The sequence below is a fragment of the Cyprinodon variegatus genome, unplaced genomic scaffold, assembly GCF_000732505.1.
Source record: "Cyprinodon variegatus isolate N-32 unplaced genomic scaffold, C_variegatus-1.0 Scaffold541, whole genome shotgun sequence".
Taxonomy (NCBI): domain Eukaryota; kingdom Metazoa; phylum Chordata; class Actinopteri; order Cyprinodontiformes; family Cyprinodontidae; genus Cyprinodon; species Cyprinodon variegatus.
Window position 1 is genome coordinate 35,680 of NW_015150994.1, and position 17,626 is coordinate 53,305.

Sequence of the window (17,626 nt, forward strand, 5' to 3'; positions counted from 1 at the left end):
TCTACTTTTATACTTTAAGTAAATTTACAAGCGGAAAGTGAGTACTTTTGCCATCTCTGCCCATGTCTTTTTTTCCAAATACGTTGTCTCCTTTGCTTTTTAGGACTTTCAGCACAAAATTGCACAAATAACCTATAGTGAGCTTCATATACCCCTTCTATTTGTTTGGCTTTAGGATAGAGAGCTACAGAGTAGCTCCATCTCTCTGCGGAGCTGAGTCCGACGTGGTTTTTAGTCATACAGTGTGACCAGGTAGATCGCATGAGAGCGTCGGGCCGAACATAAATCGTGAGCTGTGACTCACACTGTACGACTAAACCCTGTCCGCCCGGCTTGAGCCTGGTTCTGCTGAAGGTTTCTTCCTGTTAAAAGGGAGTTTTTCCTCTCCACTGTCGCTACAAGCATGCTTAGTGTGAGGGATAGCTTTCAGGTCAATGAGTCAATGCAATCTACTGGTTTTCCTTAGATAGAAAACGTTCTAATCAATTTGACTGGATGATCTGGTTGAATTGTATAGAAATAAACTGAACTGAATTGAATGCAGGAATAAATTCAACCATTGAATCAAAGAAGGAGTTCAGTTCATTCTCCTTCTCTAAAGCATTGATTTTTTTTTACCATTGTTTCTTAGATGCCTCATCGCCTCAGTGGGTCCAAACACACCTGAAAACAGGGAAGCGGTCATTCCGACATGGATCAGGTTCGGTTCGGACCTGATTTCCACGGAAGGTGACCGTGTTTGGGTGGGTGGTGGGGGGGTGCATGTGTGAAGGAATGCAAACACTGCTGCCTCTGAAGGGGAGGGGGGGACTATTTACACGCGCGAACCACATATTCCCCGTGGGCATATTTTCAATCACATCTCGCTGCGATGTGCAGCTGGATCCTGAATTAGTTCCAATATGGCAGCGGAGCATCGGGGAGGAAGAGCGGCTGGAGGAGAGGAGACTGGCCGCTCAGCTCGCCTCGCGCCCCGCTAACAGCCGCAGGATCCCAGAGAGCAGATTTTAAGAGGAGGAAGACATTCCACTAAATGTTATTGCCAGTTAGAAATAATAATCCACAAAGCAGCCAGTCGAGGTGTGTGCACATGAAACCCTCCCCTGCATAACCACCATCATTATTTATCAGCCTGCTCTAACATTCCCCTGCCCCTCCGCCGCTACTCACTTCCGAAACTGCTCCCGCATCGCCCGCAAAAATCACAGCCTCCTCTGCGAGTCCGGAGGTGAAGGTTCTGTTCAGGGAGGAGGACAGGCTCCTGACACCGAGGTTGTACCGAGCAGGGCCTCACCGGGTCGGTGTGTGTTCCTCTCTGCAGGCAGCGGTGGTGGGACTGCGGAGGCGCGCGCACACACATCCCGGGAAAACAGCGGAGGAGCACTTCCGCCGGGGCCGCCAAAATAAAAGCTTGTTTCCCAAAATTATCTCAGAGATTCTGAAACGTTTGTACAATGGAGTGTTAGGGCCAGGATAAGGATGTTTTATTTTTAGTTCGAGAATAAAATGTTAATATTATGAGAATAAAGTTGTAATATTATAAGAATAAAGTTAAAAATTAAGGAGAATTAAGTCATCATACCACAACCCGTTTCAGAAAGAAAGCTTCAAACTCCAAACCATCACATGACGGCTGACCAGCACCACCAAACAGCAACCTAAAGGCTTATTTAAGACCAATTTATACTTCTGACGCATAGCCTCTGCAACCGTCAAATCTGTCTCAGTGTGCGACCATGCCCCCCACGCAGAGGTTCTGCAACCGTCGTTGCATACCTCAAAAAAATCCTGACTACGCGTCGGACAGTCGCAAACCAGTGCAGACCTAAAGTGGAAGTACGCAGACAAAAAAGCAGCTGTGATTGGTCCTTGGTATGCCTTTCCGGCTGTCTGTGCCGGGGCGCGCCATTTTTAAAAACCGAGCAACTACTACAATGGACATTCACTTCATTTAAGGGCAGATTATACTTCTGCAACCACACATCAAATGTCGCTTGCATCTGGTCGTGAAGCAGTTTTGCTGGTACATTGCAAAAATGATCTAGAATAAGTAAAACATTTTCTTAAATTAAGTGTATTTATCCTTATTTTAAGTAGGTAAATGAGATAGTGTGCCAATGGAATGAGTATTTTACTCTTAAAATAAGATAATTAGATAATATGCACTTGAAAAAAGACAATGCAATTGTGTTTTTCTTATTTTAAATATACATTTTCTTGTTCCATTGGCAAAATGTCTATTTTACCTCCTCAATTCAAGAACAAATGTACTTATTTTAAGAAAAAATGACTTATCTAGATTTCAATTTTTTCCACTGTATGCTTCTGCACTGTCGGTCTGGAATATCTAGGGACGCACAGCAGTTTCCCGCCAAAGTGCAAGGGGGAGCCTATTCAAAAACTCGTAAGAACTTCGGCGGATGGTCAGGAGAACTTCTTCGGCGACGCCGGCGGGAGTGTTTATTTTCCATAAGAACATGTCTGAGGGATCGTACAAGTGGCTGTACTTCCGAACCTCCTCGATCAACCTTTTGTCATGGTTATCCATTTTTGTTTTTATTCCTCGCTTTTAAAAATGGCGCGCTCCGGCACCGAATTGAGAAGGACGACCACACAGACAGCCGGAAAGGCATACTAAGGATCTTCTTTTTGTCTGCGCACTTCCGCTTGAGGTCTACGTGGGTTTGCAACCATCTGATGCATAGTCGGGATTTTTTTGAGGTGTGCAGAGACAGATTTGACGGTTGCAGAGGCTATGTGTCACAAGTATAAATTGGCGTTAAATAGCCTTTAGGTTGCTGTTTGGTGGTGCTGGTCAGGATTTTTTTGAGGTTCTCGTGAGTTCTCGAATAGGCTCCCCTTTGCTCTTTGGTGGGAAACTGCTGTGCGTCCCTAGAAATTCTAGACCGACGCTGCAGAAGGAAACCAGTAAAACTGGTTCACGACCAGACGCAAGCGACATTTGATGTGTGCGGTTGCAGAAGTCTAATCCGCTCCATTAACAGAACCTGTTCGTCTTCAATGTCTAGAAACTCTAGATCCATCTCAGTGACCGTGATATCTTGCAGATGCGCCATTATTATTTTGGAAGATAAACACTCCCGCCAGCGCTACTGTTCTCATGATGATCCGCCAAAGTTCTTGTGAGTTCTCGAAAAGGCTCCCCCTTCTGCTTTGGCGGGAAACTGCTGTTTGTCCCTTGGAATTCCAGACCTACGGTACAGAAGCATACCAGCAAAACTGGTTCGTGACCAGACCCAAGCGACATTTGATGTGTGCGGTTGAAGAAGTATAATCTACCCTTAAGTCCACTCTGACATACTGCCCAATTTGATGCTGGTATGCTAAAATATATCCTCATTGGTCAAACGATGCAAAGTATAACTTCACATGATTCTCGACATTCCTCATTTTAGGGAGGAAAGGGCTACTTGCAAGAATTGTCATAAAATATGACTTTATTCTTGTAATGTTATGAGTTTATTCTCGTAATAAAAATAAATGAATCTCTAGTCTGGCCCTTAAACTCCGTTGTACATTTAGTCCAGGTATCCATGGTAGTGGCGGTAAATTAGCAAATGTCTTTAAAAAGTGACTTTAAGGAGCACATATTAATTGTAATTTACATATATATTGTGTATGTTTTATTACTGGAAAGTTGAGTGAAAGGAAAAAAATCATAAGATAAAGGCATCCAGTGCCTCAACTTGGATATTTGAGCATTTTGAGGTCTGACACACCGTTGTTAAGCTGTTCTCTTCTAGAGAGTGACTTGACTGTATTTGCTTTAAGTTGGAAAAAAAATAGTCTGCATGTTTTCTTGTTAATTTGTGGTTTAAAAAAATATCAGAGTATAAAATAAAATGTTTTCGCCAGCAGGTTTGAACATTTTAAGATAATGCAGGTATTTAGAAACTGTTTTGACAAAGTTCAGTTAAAAAAAAATGTTTCTTCTTCCTGTCTTTTTAAAACCTGTGGAGTTTAACCTATTTATATTTATTCATTTCTCATATGCTGACAGCTCTGCAGAAGAGATCACAGCTTGCATGTAGTGACTGTCTGACTGACGGCTTCAGCTTTTCTGATTGGTTGATGCTCGGCATCAAGTTGTAAAAGTTCAGATTGCTGAACTACAGCATCAAACGCCTGGACACACTCACACTGCGACAAGACACAGAACTTCTGTGCTATATATATATATATATATATATATATATATAGATAGATATTTATGTTTATTGATTTGCACTAACTAGTGTATCACTCTAAGCTGCCATTGTTTGTATTACCTTAAATAGCTTATATGTCCAAAGTTGGAGGGCTTTACCTTATGGTTTTGTGGAAATGGTATACTTTCATTTGCATGCATGGATCTGTCTTGCTAGCTGAGATTATGGTCTGATCCCAATCCGCCCCCTATGCTTTACCCATTCAACATCCAGTTTCACTTCCAATGAAATCACACACAGCTGTGACTGTCGCTTTGATTAAAGGTGGAGTGTATAAATGAGAATGGGACACCCCCTGCCCTCCAACGGAAAAGGAAAGCAGTCGTTGCTATGGTCGTTCTATGTCATGCAACTGTATGGGCAGGATTTGATTTTTCTAAATATGATCATTCTAATACAAATAACCGATGAGAAAGGGATGGAAATGTTAAACTTGTTGCAGCTGTCCCCAGTCTCCCCTCCTTCAAATGGGACGTTTGAGTGATTCCATAAATCTGTCAGCTCCTACATTTCCCTCCGCGGGTTGGTGCTTAGGTGTACTGTTTTGGGTCTGCGTGGGATTAGGTCCATCTCTTTCCTTCTCTGTTGCATCAAAAGGACTGGAAGCGTATTACCACCACCTAAGGAGCTGTAGCAGTGCAGTCCTAAGACCAGCGTTATATTTAACTACTCCTTTATTGAGTGCGTCTTGGTAATAACCAAAAATTTCAGCCTGTGGTCTAACAGCATGTGAAATTATGAGTTGCTTCCTAAGTGGACAGTTTGATCTCACAGGTTTGATTTAATTGAAGTTGAGTTGTTTACGTGTTTATCCATGAATGGATAAAATGGCTGGACTTACTAACCATTAAAAAAAATGTCTGAAGATTAACTGATGTGTTGTTTACAGTAGGGTGAGTGGCTACAAGAGCATCAATTAATATTAGTCATGTTAATGTCAATGAGGTGAGAGGTTTACGTTTTGGATCCTTGTTGGAATATTTTAAAGGTTAACCTGGTGTGCCAGGCTTATGGCTGTATGTTGAAGATATCCCTAAAGTTATGCTGCTATAGACTTAGACATCTTGAGGGCATAGGGACCACTTGCCCATTTTTCAGTTTTAAGTCCTGTTTCTCTCCTAGACATAGCTATAGGCTCAGCAATAACTGTGACTACCTGTATTTTCTCTCTCTGACATGAAAACTGCCAAAGAGCTTGTCGTTCCAAGACAGAGCCATCTATAGATCTAGTGTACAAATTGAATGACTGTATGTAATCAGCTGGTTTTCCTCAGATAGAAAACTTAACCAATGTGACTGTATGATCTGACTGAATTGTCTCTGTGAATTGCCTAAGGTGACATGTGACATGAAAGGCTATTTGCTGTTGTGGGATTTTAAATATACATATATTCTTTTCTCCTGCATCCATTGTTGTCGTTGTTCCCGCCCCGCCCTCATTATAGATTATGCATCAGAGCAGACCTTTCCGTTCTTGAGATTGACAGCTGTCCCAGCATGCACTGCGGCAGAAGCAGCTTTCAATGGAGCGCTCCATTGAAAGTTAAAAGTTCTATTTTCTGTTGCTGCTGTTTAATAAAAGTAAGTTTTAAGATAATTTCAGGCGAGAATATAATACTTTACAACGTCACTATATGGACAATTTACCGATTTAATGCGTAATAGATAAAAAAAAGATTTTCTGAAGTTGATAGGACCGTGGCAACCAGTGGAGCTCCGAGGCTAACGGCAGCCAGGGCTAACCGCAGCCCATCTGCCCTCTCTCGGTATTTTTGTGTGGGTTTTTTTTGGCAAAGCATTCATTTGACTTGTGTTTATCTGACTGTGTTCATTATTATTCCCCCACTAAATGTAAAGTCATAATTTATTTTTATCTAAAGACTATTAATAACCGGAGGTGAAATGCAGCTCTAGACGAGCTAAGCATGCGGTGACGTCACGAATACGCTTCTGTTCCAATTGACCCATATCTATGCTGCGTGCTCGCGTTCTCACCAAGTCCACACTTTCTTGTGTTCTTGAGGAGAACGCAAGTACGGACTCGTGTTCTCGTGAATTGAGAAACGGTCATTGTTTTTGCTAATGCTAAGAGCCTACATACATAACGACTCTGCTGCTAAGTTATTTAAGGAGTAATGAAACAACTTAACTTCCTAATTTAAGTAACTCTTCAATCTACCCTTTTTGGATCAAATATAGATCAGAGTTTATTTACATTCTTATCTATTTCAGATTTGTATTTTTTATTCTTTTTAGCTTACTGTGTTTCCTCAATCATTGAAACCATCTGTTAAGGAGTTCTGTACAGTTAATGTTTGTCTCAGGAAGATAATTGGAGGTGCACCAACCTCCAACCTCCCTTACCTTCCCGAATCAGTAGCCGCGGTCAATTTCAATCACGAAAAGTATTCTATTTAAGACTGTAGTTTATTCTAAGCTCCAAGAACAATCTGTTTGCATTTTTACTAAAAAAAAAAACAGCAGTTTTGCAAATTTGTTTTTAAAATACAGCAAATATTTGATGAAATATTGGAGTACTTAACTTTGAAATGAAACCCTGCTTACTTCCTGTCTATGCTTGCCTGCAGCTCGCTGTTGGCACGGCTCTGCTAGAAAAGGCAGAGATCAGGCTGCCTGCCTCTGAATCCCTTCCCCCCCTTCCTGGTGTTTCAGGGAGCAAAAGACATCTTCTGGGGGGGGTAATTCCCTGACAAGAAGGACGGGACAGCAAGAACTAAATAACGCTCACATTCAGCACCATGAGAGTGTAGAGAATAAGGACAGGGTGGGAGAATGAAAGGAGAGCAAAGTGAACAGAGAAAGTGGCGAGATGAGCTGGAGGAGGAAAAGTGGGGGGAGGATCTTTCCTTTTGGGAGTCGGTGTTGCAGGATTGAGGAGAAAAGTGTAGACAAGTCTGAACTGTTATGTCAACCCTCTAACAGCGCGGAGGTGTGTGCAGCAGTGAAACAATAGCCGTTTGTACGCTAAGCCTACAGCTGTGACCATCTCCACAGGCCTTCTGGAGGAGCCCTTAGGTGTGAGAAAAGAGATATCTAGAGGATCAACACCTGATTTTAACACATCGATTACTCCCTCAGCTGCTCATTAAGAGCTCTGGCAGATAATGGAGCTAAAAACATAAAAAAAATACAAACATGGATCCATCAGGGAGATTATTGCCGGGGTTCTAAACCTGTGCTGCTATTGAAGAGCTTCCAGCTGATTTAAAAGGCAGAGTCATGTCAAGAACGCCGTCTGATCTCAACCAACACCTTAAGAGTCAGTGAAAGCGCCACACCTGAGAGGGAAACAAACACTTCTGTACCGATAAGGCCGTTTTTTATGCACATTTTTAATCCGCTCCTTGAAATTCTGTATTTCTACATTAATTTTCCATCAGCACAGTGAGGTTAGCTGAGGGAACAACACTTAGACGGGCTGTGGTGTTTAAAAAAAGCTGAATCAGTACTGAGAAGCCAAAAATAGGCCCAGAGATTTTAAAACAGCTGTTTTAACCCAGTTACATCAAATTTTCCCCCCATCCTTGAATTTAGCAGCAGAGAGTCCATCTCACAGAATTTGGATCAATAATAATTTAGATCAATTCCAGAGGCACTCCATTTTCTTTTCCTGTTTTATTCCTATTTATTTATTTATTTTTTTTATATTTAGTGTGTATTGAATTGTCATTGTAGTTTTGCTAGATTCTTATTGTATCTTTACATAAACAGACAGTATTATTTGACATTTCTCACTCCAGGCCTTTAGAAAAAGTTGTAGATACCACACAGACCAATCATGCAAGTTAGTCTGCATATGCTACTGGTTGGTGTAGGAAAAAAATGAAATAAAAATCACAAAAAAGGTAGTCGTAATTTTAAAGGAGTAATAACCTGGAAATATATCTTTAAAGCTACAGTGTGTAATTTTCAGCGACATCTAACGTTCAGACTGCAGACTGCAGCAACATGAACATCTCCCCCCCATCGCTTCTCCCCCCCAACAGTACGGCGAGCGTTACGGGACAAAATGTCTTCCACGACGTCCGCATCACCTACCTTCTCAAGTGATGAGGTTTGTTTACATAGATAATTTTACAGATAGTATTCTCAGGCATAATACTGCCATATATTGTTCAGTACCGTCTCAGTTCATCTCTCTCAACTTGCCGTAGTTACTTTCGAGCGTAATGGGCGATCTCGCAATCGCTAGTTTGTTGGCTCTACGCTGCCGTAGCGCAAAGATGTCTGCCTCCATGGCTGCGAGACCCGCTCCTATGTAATTATAAATAACGAATTCTAAGGCAACGCAAATATTACGGTTAAGAGGCTGAGCTCGTAGATGATGATAAATAACATAGTTATGTATAATATATTACATTTCTGACTGTATATCTCTGTAATTATTACACACTGTAGCTTTAAATTAATATTTAGTAATTTTGGGAGGAAAACAGTTTAAATCAAGCTAATTCTGACCCTTTTTTGTCCTCGCAAAGGTACGTTTGAGAATCTGACTTCAGTGTATGCACGTTAAAGTGTATGTAGTGTTAGCACCATTAGCAGATGGGTTGTTTACCATATTTTCCAGATCTCTTGCAAAACAGCCAATAACGTTTGATCACACTGCAAGCCCTGGTGATAAATTACAACTTTATTCTTGTGAAATCCGATTGTTTTGTGTGGTTGTTCACATTTCTAAATATTTGCCTCAACTTAGGCTGCAGTGCGCACCATTAGGAGCCTAATGGAGCGTTCAGAGAGATTTGGGCGTCAAGAATGTTTAAACCCCGAAATTTGGACGTTGGGTCAAAAGCTCTGGTTGCTTATCTGCTCTGCTCTTTAGCTGAGTTAGAACAATTGTTTTAACAGGTTTTTAAGCGAGAAATCCCCCCTCCAAACATCTTCTGTGCAGTCAGTTCATCAGGATTATGATCCTACTAAATTATGCAGTTCTTGTTCGGAGCGCCAGACCTCCACCATACCGCCGGGAGGCAGCGCTGGAACCCCCCACTGAAAGCTGGATGTTACAGAATATGTTTTTATTAACTTTTCATTTTAAAGACCTGTTAAAATAGATTATAAGCATGCAAACATGTAAGATGAAAAACAAAATCTAAAATATAAAAACACTATAAAAACTTCACAATATTCCAGTTCCTAAAATTTTCCGTTACCATTATCCCTCCATCATGGTTCAGCATTCATTTACTGGACCCTAAAATGCAGCAAATAAACTGGAACAAAACTGACATTTCCTGCTCTTAAAGTAGCATTTATCAAACTACTAAGAGTCGCAGGTTCTTGAAGGGATTTATCTTATTATCTAGTATTTAAAAAAGACATCTACCACACATTCTGAGAAAGAAAAACAAAAGTTTGTCTGAAATTGCTACGGTGACAGAAAGAGCCAGGAGATTGCTGTGGAAATCAGTTCAGCGGAGGACAGAAGCAGTAGGTTTGCCTTTGGAGGAAAACAAAAGGCAGCAGAATGTGAGGATCAGCTGGTTCACCGCCCAGAGATCACTACTTACTTGATATAATAGGGCACATTGTTTGGAGAGATGCCTTGCTCGAAGGGGCTTTCTACTGATCCTGAAAAGACAAAAGGGACAAACCAGGAGTGTCACAACAAAAGACCTGAACTTTCACACAGTTTAAACAATTACTGTGAAAAAAGAGACAAAATAAATCCCCAAACGCAAAGTTTTTTTTTAATCTTATGGTAACTCAACAAAGATAGGATGTCATAAAGCTTTGCTTTCTTCTATTTATACTGTAAAATAAAAGGCATCCATTCTCCTAATCCAGAGGTCAACTTTGCTTTTTACTATAAAAAATAACTAAATCAAACTTCTCACCACATTTAAGGTTTAAACCCGTTACTGTTCTGGTTTCTTAGATGGGCTTTTTGCTTCAGTCCTCTCTCAGCTGCTGTCAGCCCTGATGCTCATATACATTTTTCCTAATACACTTTCTCCTTCCACTCAACTTTCCATTTATATTCTTGGATAGCTTCATACCTTGCATTATTAGAAATATGCTTATTTTTTGCTCCAACATCAGATTTCTATAACTTCACATGAATTTCACCTGATTTCCAGGAAAGTCAGACGCCGCTTGCTCCATTTCTTTTCGATACAAATAAACTGAATTTAATTAAATCATTTCTCCAGTCACCTTAAAGGCTCATACCTCAGACCAAAAGATGAGGACTGATGATGGACTTTTAGCAACTTCCAGTCTTCAGCGCCCTAATCTTTGTGGAACTGATGCCACCTGCTCCCGCTCAACGTTTATCGAATTATAAGAGCTTAAACAGCCCTAAATTCAACTTTAAACTTTTTGAAATAAACAAAAAAGTAAAAAAAAAGTGTTACCTAAATTGACTGCGACACAAATGTCAATCAACTTAAAGGCTTCAAATGCTCGCCGCTTTTAAGAGGTAATCATCTTAATCCTTTAAAAAATGACATAAATCAGGCTGGAAAATATCAGTTTTTTCTCTAAATTGAGCACAACATGGACTTTTTAGGGGCGGGATTGGGATTGCCTCACCTGAAGAGTTTCCCAAGTCCCTCTGAGCGTCTGTCAGCTGTTCCAGATGTTTTTCGACAGAAATCTAAAAGAGAGGAACCAGGAGACATTCTTAAAACCGTAAAATAATTCACATTTTTGCTCTGTGCCAAAACCATTGATGTGTTGTTGTTGATGAAAAATACATATGTTTGCTAAACACAAATGAATGCAATTAGCATCAAGCTTAAGAATGTAGTTTAGAGTTTTAAAAGGAGGGGTTATGTATGTAGAAAAAATTTATGACAGTAAGTTTGCAGATAAAATCTAAAAATTTTGGGTATTAGGGCCAGAACACACCGGTTATGTACGACTTTTTAATCTCCATTCCGAATTTTTTCTATGTCACAAAGTATAGAGAGGCTCCGCCCAGGCAGGGTGAGCAGATCTGTTCAGTTTTTTTGTTTTTGTTTTTTTTTTCAATTCTTTCTCTGTGTTATACAAAAATTAAAACGATTTCCCACTTGACTTACACCGATTATGAAAAGTTATTAAAAAAACAACACTGACGCAGCTATAGAGCAAAGCCTCACATAATGAGTCTGTGCAGCATCTCAAACCAGAACAGATAATGTCCCTATGCATATATTAAAAATATAATGAAATCTACGTCTAAAGAAAAACAGCAAAAAACATCTTGGGGCAGTTTATGTGCTGACTGCGACAGAGAGAGGTGATTCCCAGGGAGAGATCTGGGAAGTTCTTCCATATTTTTCTTTTTTTTCATAGAGGTTAGAGAGATACGCTGCACTAACCTGCTTTGTCTGCCCCTCGTTATTTAGTTTTTTTTGTGAGGCTATTTTACTATATTCATTTTTTCTCCTCCTGAAGTAATTTTGTTTTCTGAGGAGATTGATAAACTGAACTTTCTATCCCTCATTGTTTTGTGAAGCTTCAAGAGGATCACTACTTTATCTGTTTTCTGTCCTCATGAACTATCATGGTTAAAGAATTCTATTTTGTAATGTTTTATTGATTGTTTTTGCACGAGTCTGTCCCACTTACTATATATGCAATGTGGGATTCCAAAACTCTTTCCTCGTGCCATTAACAGATTTTATTTTGTATTTTCCCCCAAATATGTTTTACTTTGCAACCGCGTCTCTCTTCCTGTCAGACCCATGAAATTGCTGCTGAATTGCTGCGTAGTCTGACTAAAATAGACCTGGGCTCTATCTCAATCGGACTTTTGCAAGCCCCCTTGCGTAAAATTGTGTCGGGTATGATCATCCCCATTGATAGATCGGACGCAAAATCGGTTTTGGTGTGTTCTGGCCTTTATTGTTGAATCGTATAGTACAGCATTTCCTTACACTGGTATGAAATATCAGAGTAGGTGCTGCTTTCTTCTGATACCTTTTCCTTTCTGCACTTTTTTTTTTTTACTTTTATTTTTTTAAAGTAGATTTGAATATCAAAGATAATTTAATGTATATATATTTATCCCAGAGTGAAAATGTTTTCAAAACTGCAGTTTTTCCTTCCACACAACCTTCCATTATTATGCCTAAACAGAAACCTTTGCACCTCAGCGACTACATCGTCCTGCTGCACTAATGCTGAATCTGCAGCCTTTATATCCACCTTTCTTAATATTTCACCTTTCTAATAATCCAGTTTATTTTGTTGCTAATATAGATTACCTTTAAAAATATCTTCTGAAATATACCTTGATGTAAGCAATCCATATCACAGAACCCAACTTAAAAAAACTCTGAACTGTCCCTTTAAAGCTGAGCCCGTTTCCTTGGTTTTAATAATTATAAATTAAAGGAAGACATTGTCTTTACACTCAACAGATGCATTTTTATTTGTCTTTCCTCTACAGTTTTATTTTAAATCACCATCAAGCTTTTATAACCCTAAGCATCAGATGCATCCTTTACTTTGTGTGAAGAAAAGGTCAACTTTAAGCAAATATGTCTGGATTATTACAATAAATAAAAAAAATGTACATTCAAACAGACACTGAATAGTTTTATGTACACAAAGACAAAATGATGAACATGAAGATGCAGTGAAAGAACGGCTGGGGAGGGGGGGATTCGGTCGGAATGATGCGTCTTTACAGTCGGATTGTCGCAGAAAATACTCCCTACTTCCTCCCTCATTCAAACCAATATAAATACTAAACAATATTTGTTATACTTATTTTTATGTTTCACTCACATAAAAAAAGGAATTTTCTAAGATATCTGAGTCAGTTGCACTGTAGCGTTTAAACCCATGAACAGTTTAGGTCAGTTTTATACCAAGTGTCCCATCAGCTGAAGGCATAAAGAAGATAACGGCTGGTTATGAAAGTTCATTTTAAAGGACATAGCTACAGTACAACTTTCATCAAAATTATTAGTTTTTCTAAAATAATACATCCACAGAACATCTAGAGTGGTGAGGAGTCACTGGAAATAAAAACAATGGTATAAGTGTTTCAAACATTTTGGAGGGTCTGAAATCCATAAATATTTACTTCTGGAAACAATGCTTTTGGCATGAAAGGCTTAGGCAGTAGGTTGAAATGTGTTGAGCTCCAATTCAGGGGATGCATCCCCTGAAGGCCAGATTCATCGCCCGATTATGTCATAGAAGAATGGAAGACTCCTTGTTATGCGGACAGGTAAAGTGTATCCTACATAGCCTTGGATATATGATTGCTCACACTGAGCCTGGTTCTGCTGGAGGTTTCTTCCTGTTAAAAGGGAGTTTTTCCTCTCCACTGTCGCTACGAGCATGCTTAGTGTGAGGGATTGCATTGGAGTCAATCAGTCGATGCAATCAACTGGTTTTCCTAAGATAGAAAACTTTGAATCAATCTGACTGGATGATCTGGTGAACTGTAAAGTGCCATGACATGTGTTGTGAATTGGCGCTATAGAAATAAACTGAACTGAATTAATATCAGGTGATTCACTGCGAGTCCAAGCAAGCGGGCTGCTCCGTGCTCAGAGGAGAAAGGTAAATGGCGCAGAACAGTGGTGAATATTGGAAGTGCAGTTTAATATAATACAAGTATGTGAATAGGTTTGTCTGAAATTAATGCAAATAGTTTTTTTAATGGTTACAGATATATGGCAGGTAATGTTTAATTTAAGGAAATGTTTTTATCCGTCTCTGTGTAAATTGCTTTGGCTGAGATTTAAGCTCATACTCCAGTATCTTCGCAGAGTGGGGACTATAAATACGATATTTGTGATAATGGTACTGCTGCTGAAGCTCCTCAACAATGTGATTAGCAGCCAGAACAGTAATGGGAAGAGCAGAATCCATTATTTGCCTTCTTTGTATGTCAACTCTTACGGTTGCTAGGTGACAGAGCAAACGGCGGTGAAGCCGGCGAAGGCTGGTCCTGTTTGAATCCATAGCCAAAGCTTTTCCGCCCTCCTTATTTTCACAGACCGGTCTACCTGGACTGGGTCCTTGTAGGATGCAGCCATGATGTGAGACAGAGCAAAGGTGATGCCATATCCTAGTAGCTCCATCATAGAGAGCAGAAACGGCGTTGCATTTCTCAGATTCAAGCCACAAAAAAAAAAAAAAAGCAGCAAAATGAGGGTGAACATTACTCAGGCTTTTCAACGTTAGTGCCAACTTTAAGAATCACTTATAGTCACAAGAATCAAAGAGGGTAAGAAGGCAGGTATCACCTGCGATATATCTGTTAATCATCATAGAGTTAATTATTTCAACAATTTAAAATGGTGGGTTTTTCAAGCTTTATCTCTGCCTCTGTGAGCTGATTACAGCGTCAGCGGTGCAGGTTTCACACCTTTGAAGTGACCCCTCCTGTGTCCAAATAAGTACCGTAACTGTCGGACTATTAGCCGCACCTGAATATAAGCCGCAGAAGCTAAATTGCATGATTTGTACATTTACAAGCAGCACCGGACTATAAGCCGCAGGTTTTTTATGTTTAATGTCCGTCTTTCTCACTGTCGTTCTGTCTCGTACCGCTCGCAGTAGAAGTCTGCTTCCGGAGGACCTCCGCATTCCCCCGCGTGCGGCTACCGTACTTGTGTGTTGAAGCAAATGTGACGTCAACATGGTGGATGGTAAAATCCATAGATTTAGGTATTACGCTAGTGGCCGTTTAACCTGACTCTACCAGATGGATTTGCTCCGCATATCCATCTGGAAACCTTCGGTTGAAGTAATTTTGGGAAGGGGCGAAAATACTGGTTAGCTGCTACTCTTGCCGAAACCAGTCGGGAGAAGAGCAAAAACATCTTTTCCTCTGAGAAAAGCCTCCAGAGCAGTGTTTTGCTCTTCTTTCAGTGAAGAAATACTCTGTAATTCCGATAAAACTTGCTAGATAGCCACGCTAACGCTAGTTTCATCAGCTGAAGCCGCCATGTTCTTTAGACTGAACTGTCGCGCTTCTCGTTGCGTCACACCTCAACCCGCCTCAAAGCCAACGCTGATTGGACGTTCGTTTGGTGAACGGCTCCAAATTTTCTTCAACGGAGAGTCTCCAGACTGATTAGCGAGTGAAACCTTGAAAGCTTGCGGGATCAGGATGGTCTCACGAGGCTAGTGGCTCGTGAGGCTAGTTAGCTGTAAAAGTCCATAGATAAGCCGCATTGTTATATAAGCCGCAAGGTAGAAAAATGGGGAAAAAGTCGCGGCTTATAGTCCGAAAATTACGGTAGGTAAATGTGTTTAAAAACAGTTTCTGTAACGCTCATTAAAAGTCAGGGTATTGGCTATTTCCATTGTAACTCTAAACGTTTTAGCTTAAACAACGTGTGTGCTGAAATGTGGAGGGAACCCAGATTTTACTCAAAAGACCAACGCGCTCATAAGAAATAAGAGTATTGGCCTGATTTTCAGAGTTACGGCCCGTTACGCTGAAATACGCTGGCAAGAACACTAGTATGACTTTCTGCATCAATGCGCAGATTTGATCCACTTGAGGTTCTGCTGAGGGGATCAGGAAGTCCAGGTTGCTGTATTGCCTTCATCTAATCTCCATCTTTCTCTTCACCAGTGCATTATTTACAGTAGATGAGACCAATTCGCTAATCAAAACAGTACACTCTAGTGATGAAGAAAGATTCTACAGTGTTAACTCCTAAACAGTCAATTAAAATCACAAAAGTTTAATGAAAGAAGTAAAAATGAAAGCAATTAAATAAATACTGCATAATTAGCCTGGGACACCTGGTGGTGTAGATTGCTGCACATTTGTTAGTTAATCTCCAGAATTATTTAATCTACAACATATGAGTTTTTAATATATAAAACAGCAAAGACTCATTTTGATCTCTTGGCGATAAAGATAATCTAGAGGAATTGTTCCTGAACAATCGATAATGGATTTTTATATGAATAAAAAAGGATCAATCATAAAAAATTATCCAAATTGCCATATTTCAGTTTGTAGTTTTATGATTTACTTTAGTAATGTCTACCAGCAGATGGTACATATTCATGGATAGTGAATATTCATGCAGCAGCTAAAAAGACAAACTTGTGACAGTAGTTTCTTGGAGCCTGTGATGGGAAATATCATTCCTTAATGATAAAAGACGGCTCCCCATCTAGTTCTTGCATGTTTTATCATGTTCTGTCAGTAAGCTACATCTTGAATATCCCAGGGGGAAGCACGGCCCTGTGTTTGAGCCTGGAAGTCTTTAAAATGTTGGACCGAGATGGGTTATGGTCCTGTCTCTGTGGACAGAGCGGCTCATTAAACATCCAACTCTTCATCTGCTACCAGGCTGATGACACAGTGTGTGGGGACGAGGAAGTGAGAGGAGGATAGCCATGACATGAGATGAGTACGGTATGACAGTGATGGTCAATCACATTTTTTTTCCCCTGCTACTATAAAACCAGGGTCTGAAATTACCTTTGTGTCCACCTCATCCAGTCCATTTCTGCCAGAGTTGCTTTTGCCCGTATCCACGGTAACCTGATTAAAATCGCACAAGAGATGTGTGTCGTTGTTGAAGCAGAATTTGCTATCACTGAAAATGCACTTTGTGCCTAAGTTGACCACCGCCTGCGACCCCTTCAGGCATAAAGAAATATAGCTGAACTCACTTGACAGAGCTGGATCTCTAGGTACCCTCCTCACACTGAAGGGATAAGGATCAGGCTGTTTCCGCAAAATCATGTTAAAAAATTTTCTAAAACTATTTTCTACAACAACAAAGTGACTTAAAGCTCAGCATTTGTTTTAAAAATTGGCATGTCGATGGCGTACATTCTTACAGAGCCGGTTTACAGTGTACATGTTAACACCATGTTTGTGGCATACATGCCAACAGGCAGCATGTGGTAGCATACATGCTAACAGATAGCATGTATGCCACAACATGCTAGCTGTTAGCATGTGTGCTACAAACACGCTACCTGTTAGCATGTATGCCACAAATAGGCTAACAGCAAACACGTTTGTAGCACACATGCTAACAGCCAGCATGTGGTAGCATGCATGCTAAGAGGTAGGGCATTTATACTAAAAGATAGCATATTTATAGCATAAATGCTAACAGCCAGTTTGCAGCGTACATGCTAACGACATGTTTGTGGCATACATTGCAAAAGGCAGCATTTTTGTGGAATTTATTGCAAAATAAGGCACATTTGCAGCATACATGGTAACAGGTAGCCTATTTTTGGCATAAATGCAAACAGCAAGCATGTTTGTAGCACACATGCTAAAAGGCAGCATGTTTGTGGAATTTATTGCAAAATAAGGCACATTTGCAGCATACATGGTAACAGGTAGCCTATTTTTGGCATAAATGCAAACAGTAAGCATGTTTGTAGCACACATGCTAAAAGGCAGCATGTTTGTGGAATTTATTGCAAAATAA

At 40.2% G+C, this 17,626-nt stretch overlaps 1 protein-coding gene across 1 annotated transcript in view; it reads right to left on the reverse strand.

Annotated features, from left to right (window-relative positions):
- LOC107095375 (dystrophin-like) overlaps nt 1–17,626 on the reverse strand; it is a 369,912-nt gene that overhangs the window by 31,754 nt on the left and 320,532 nt on the right. Inside the window, 2 exon segments of the mRNA XM_015391433.1 lie at nt 9,764–9,824; nt 10,788–10,851. Coding sequence (XP_015246919.1) covers nt 9,764–9,824; nt 10,788–10,851 — 125 coding nt within the window.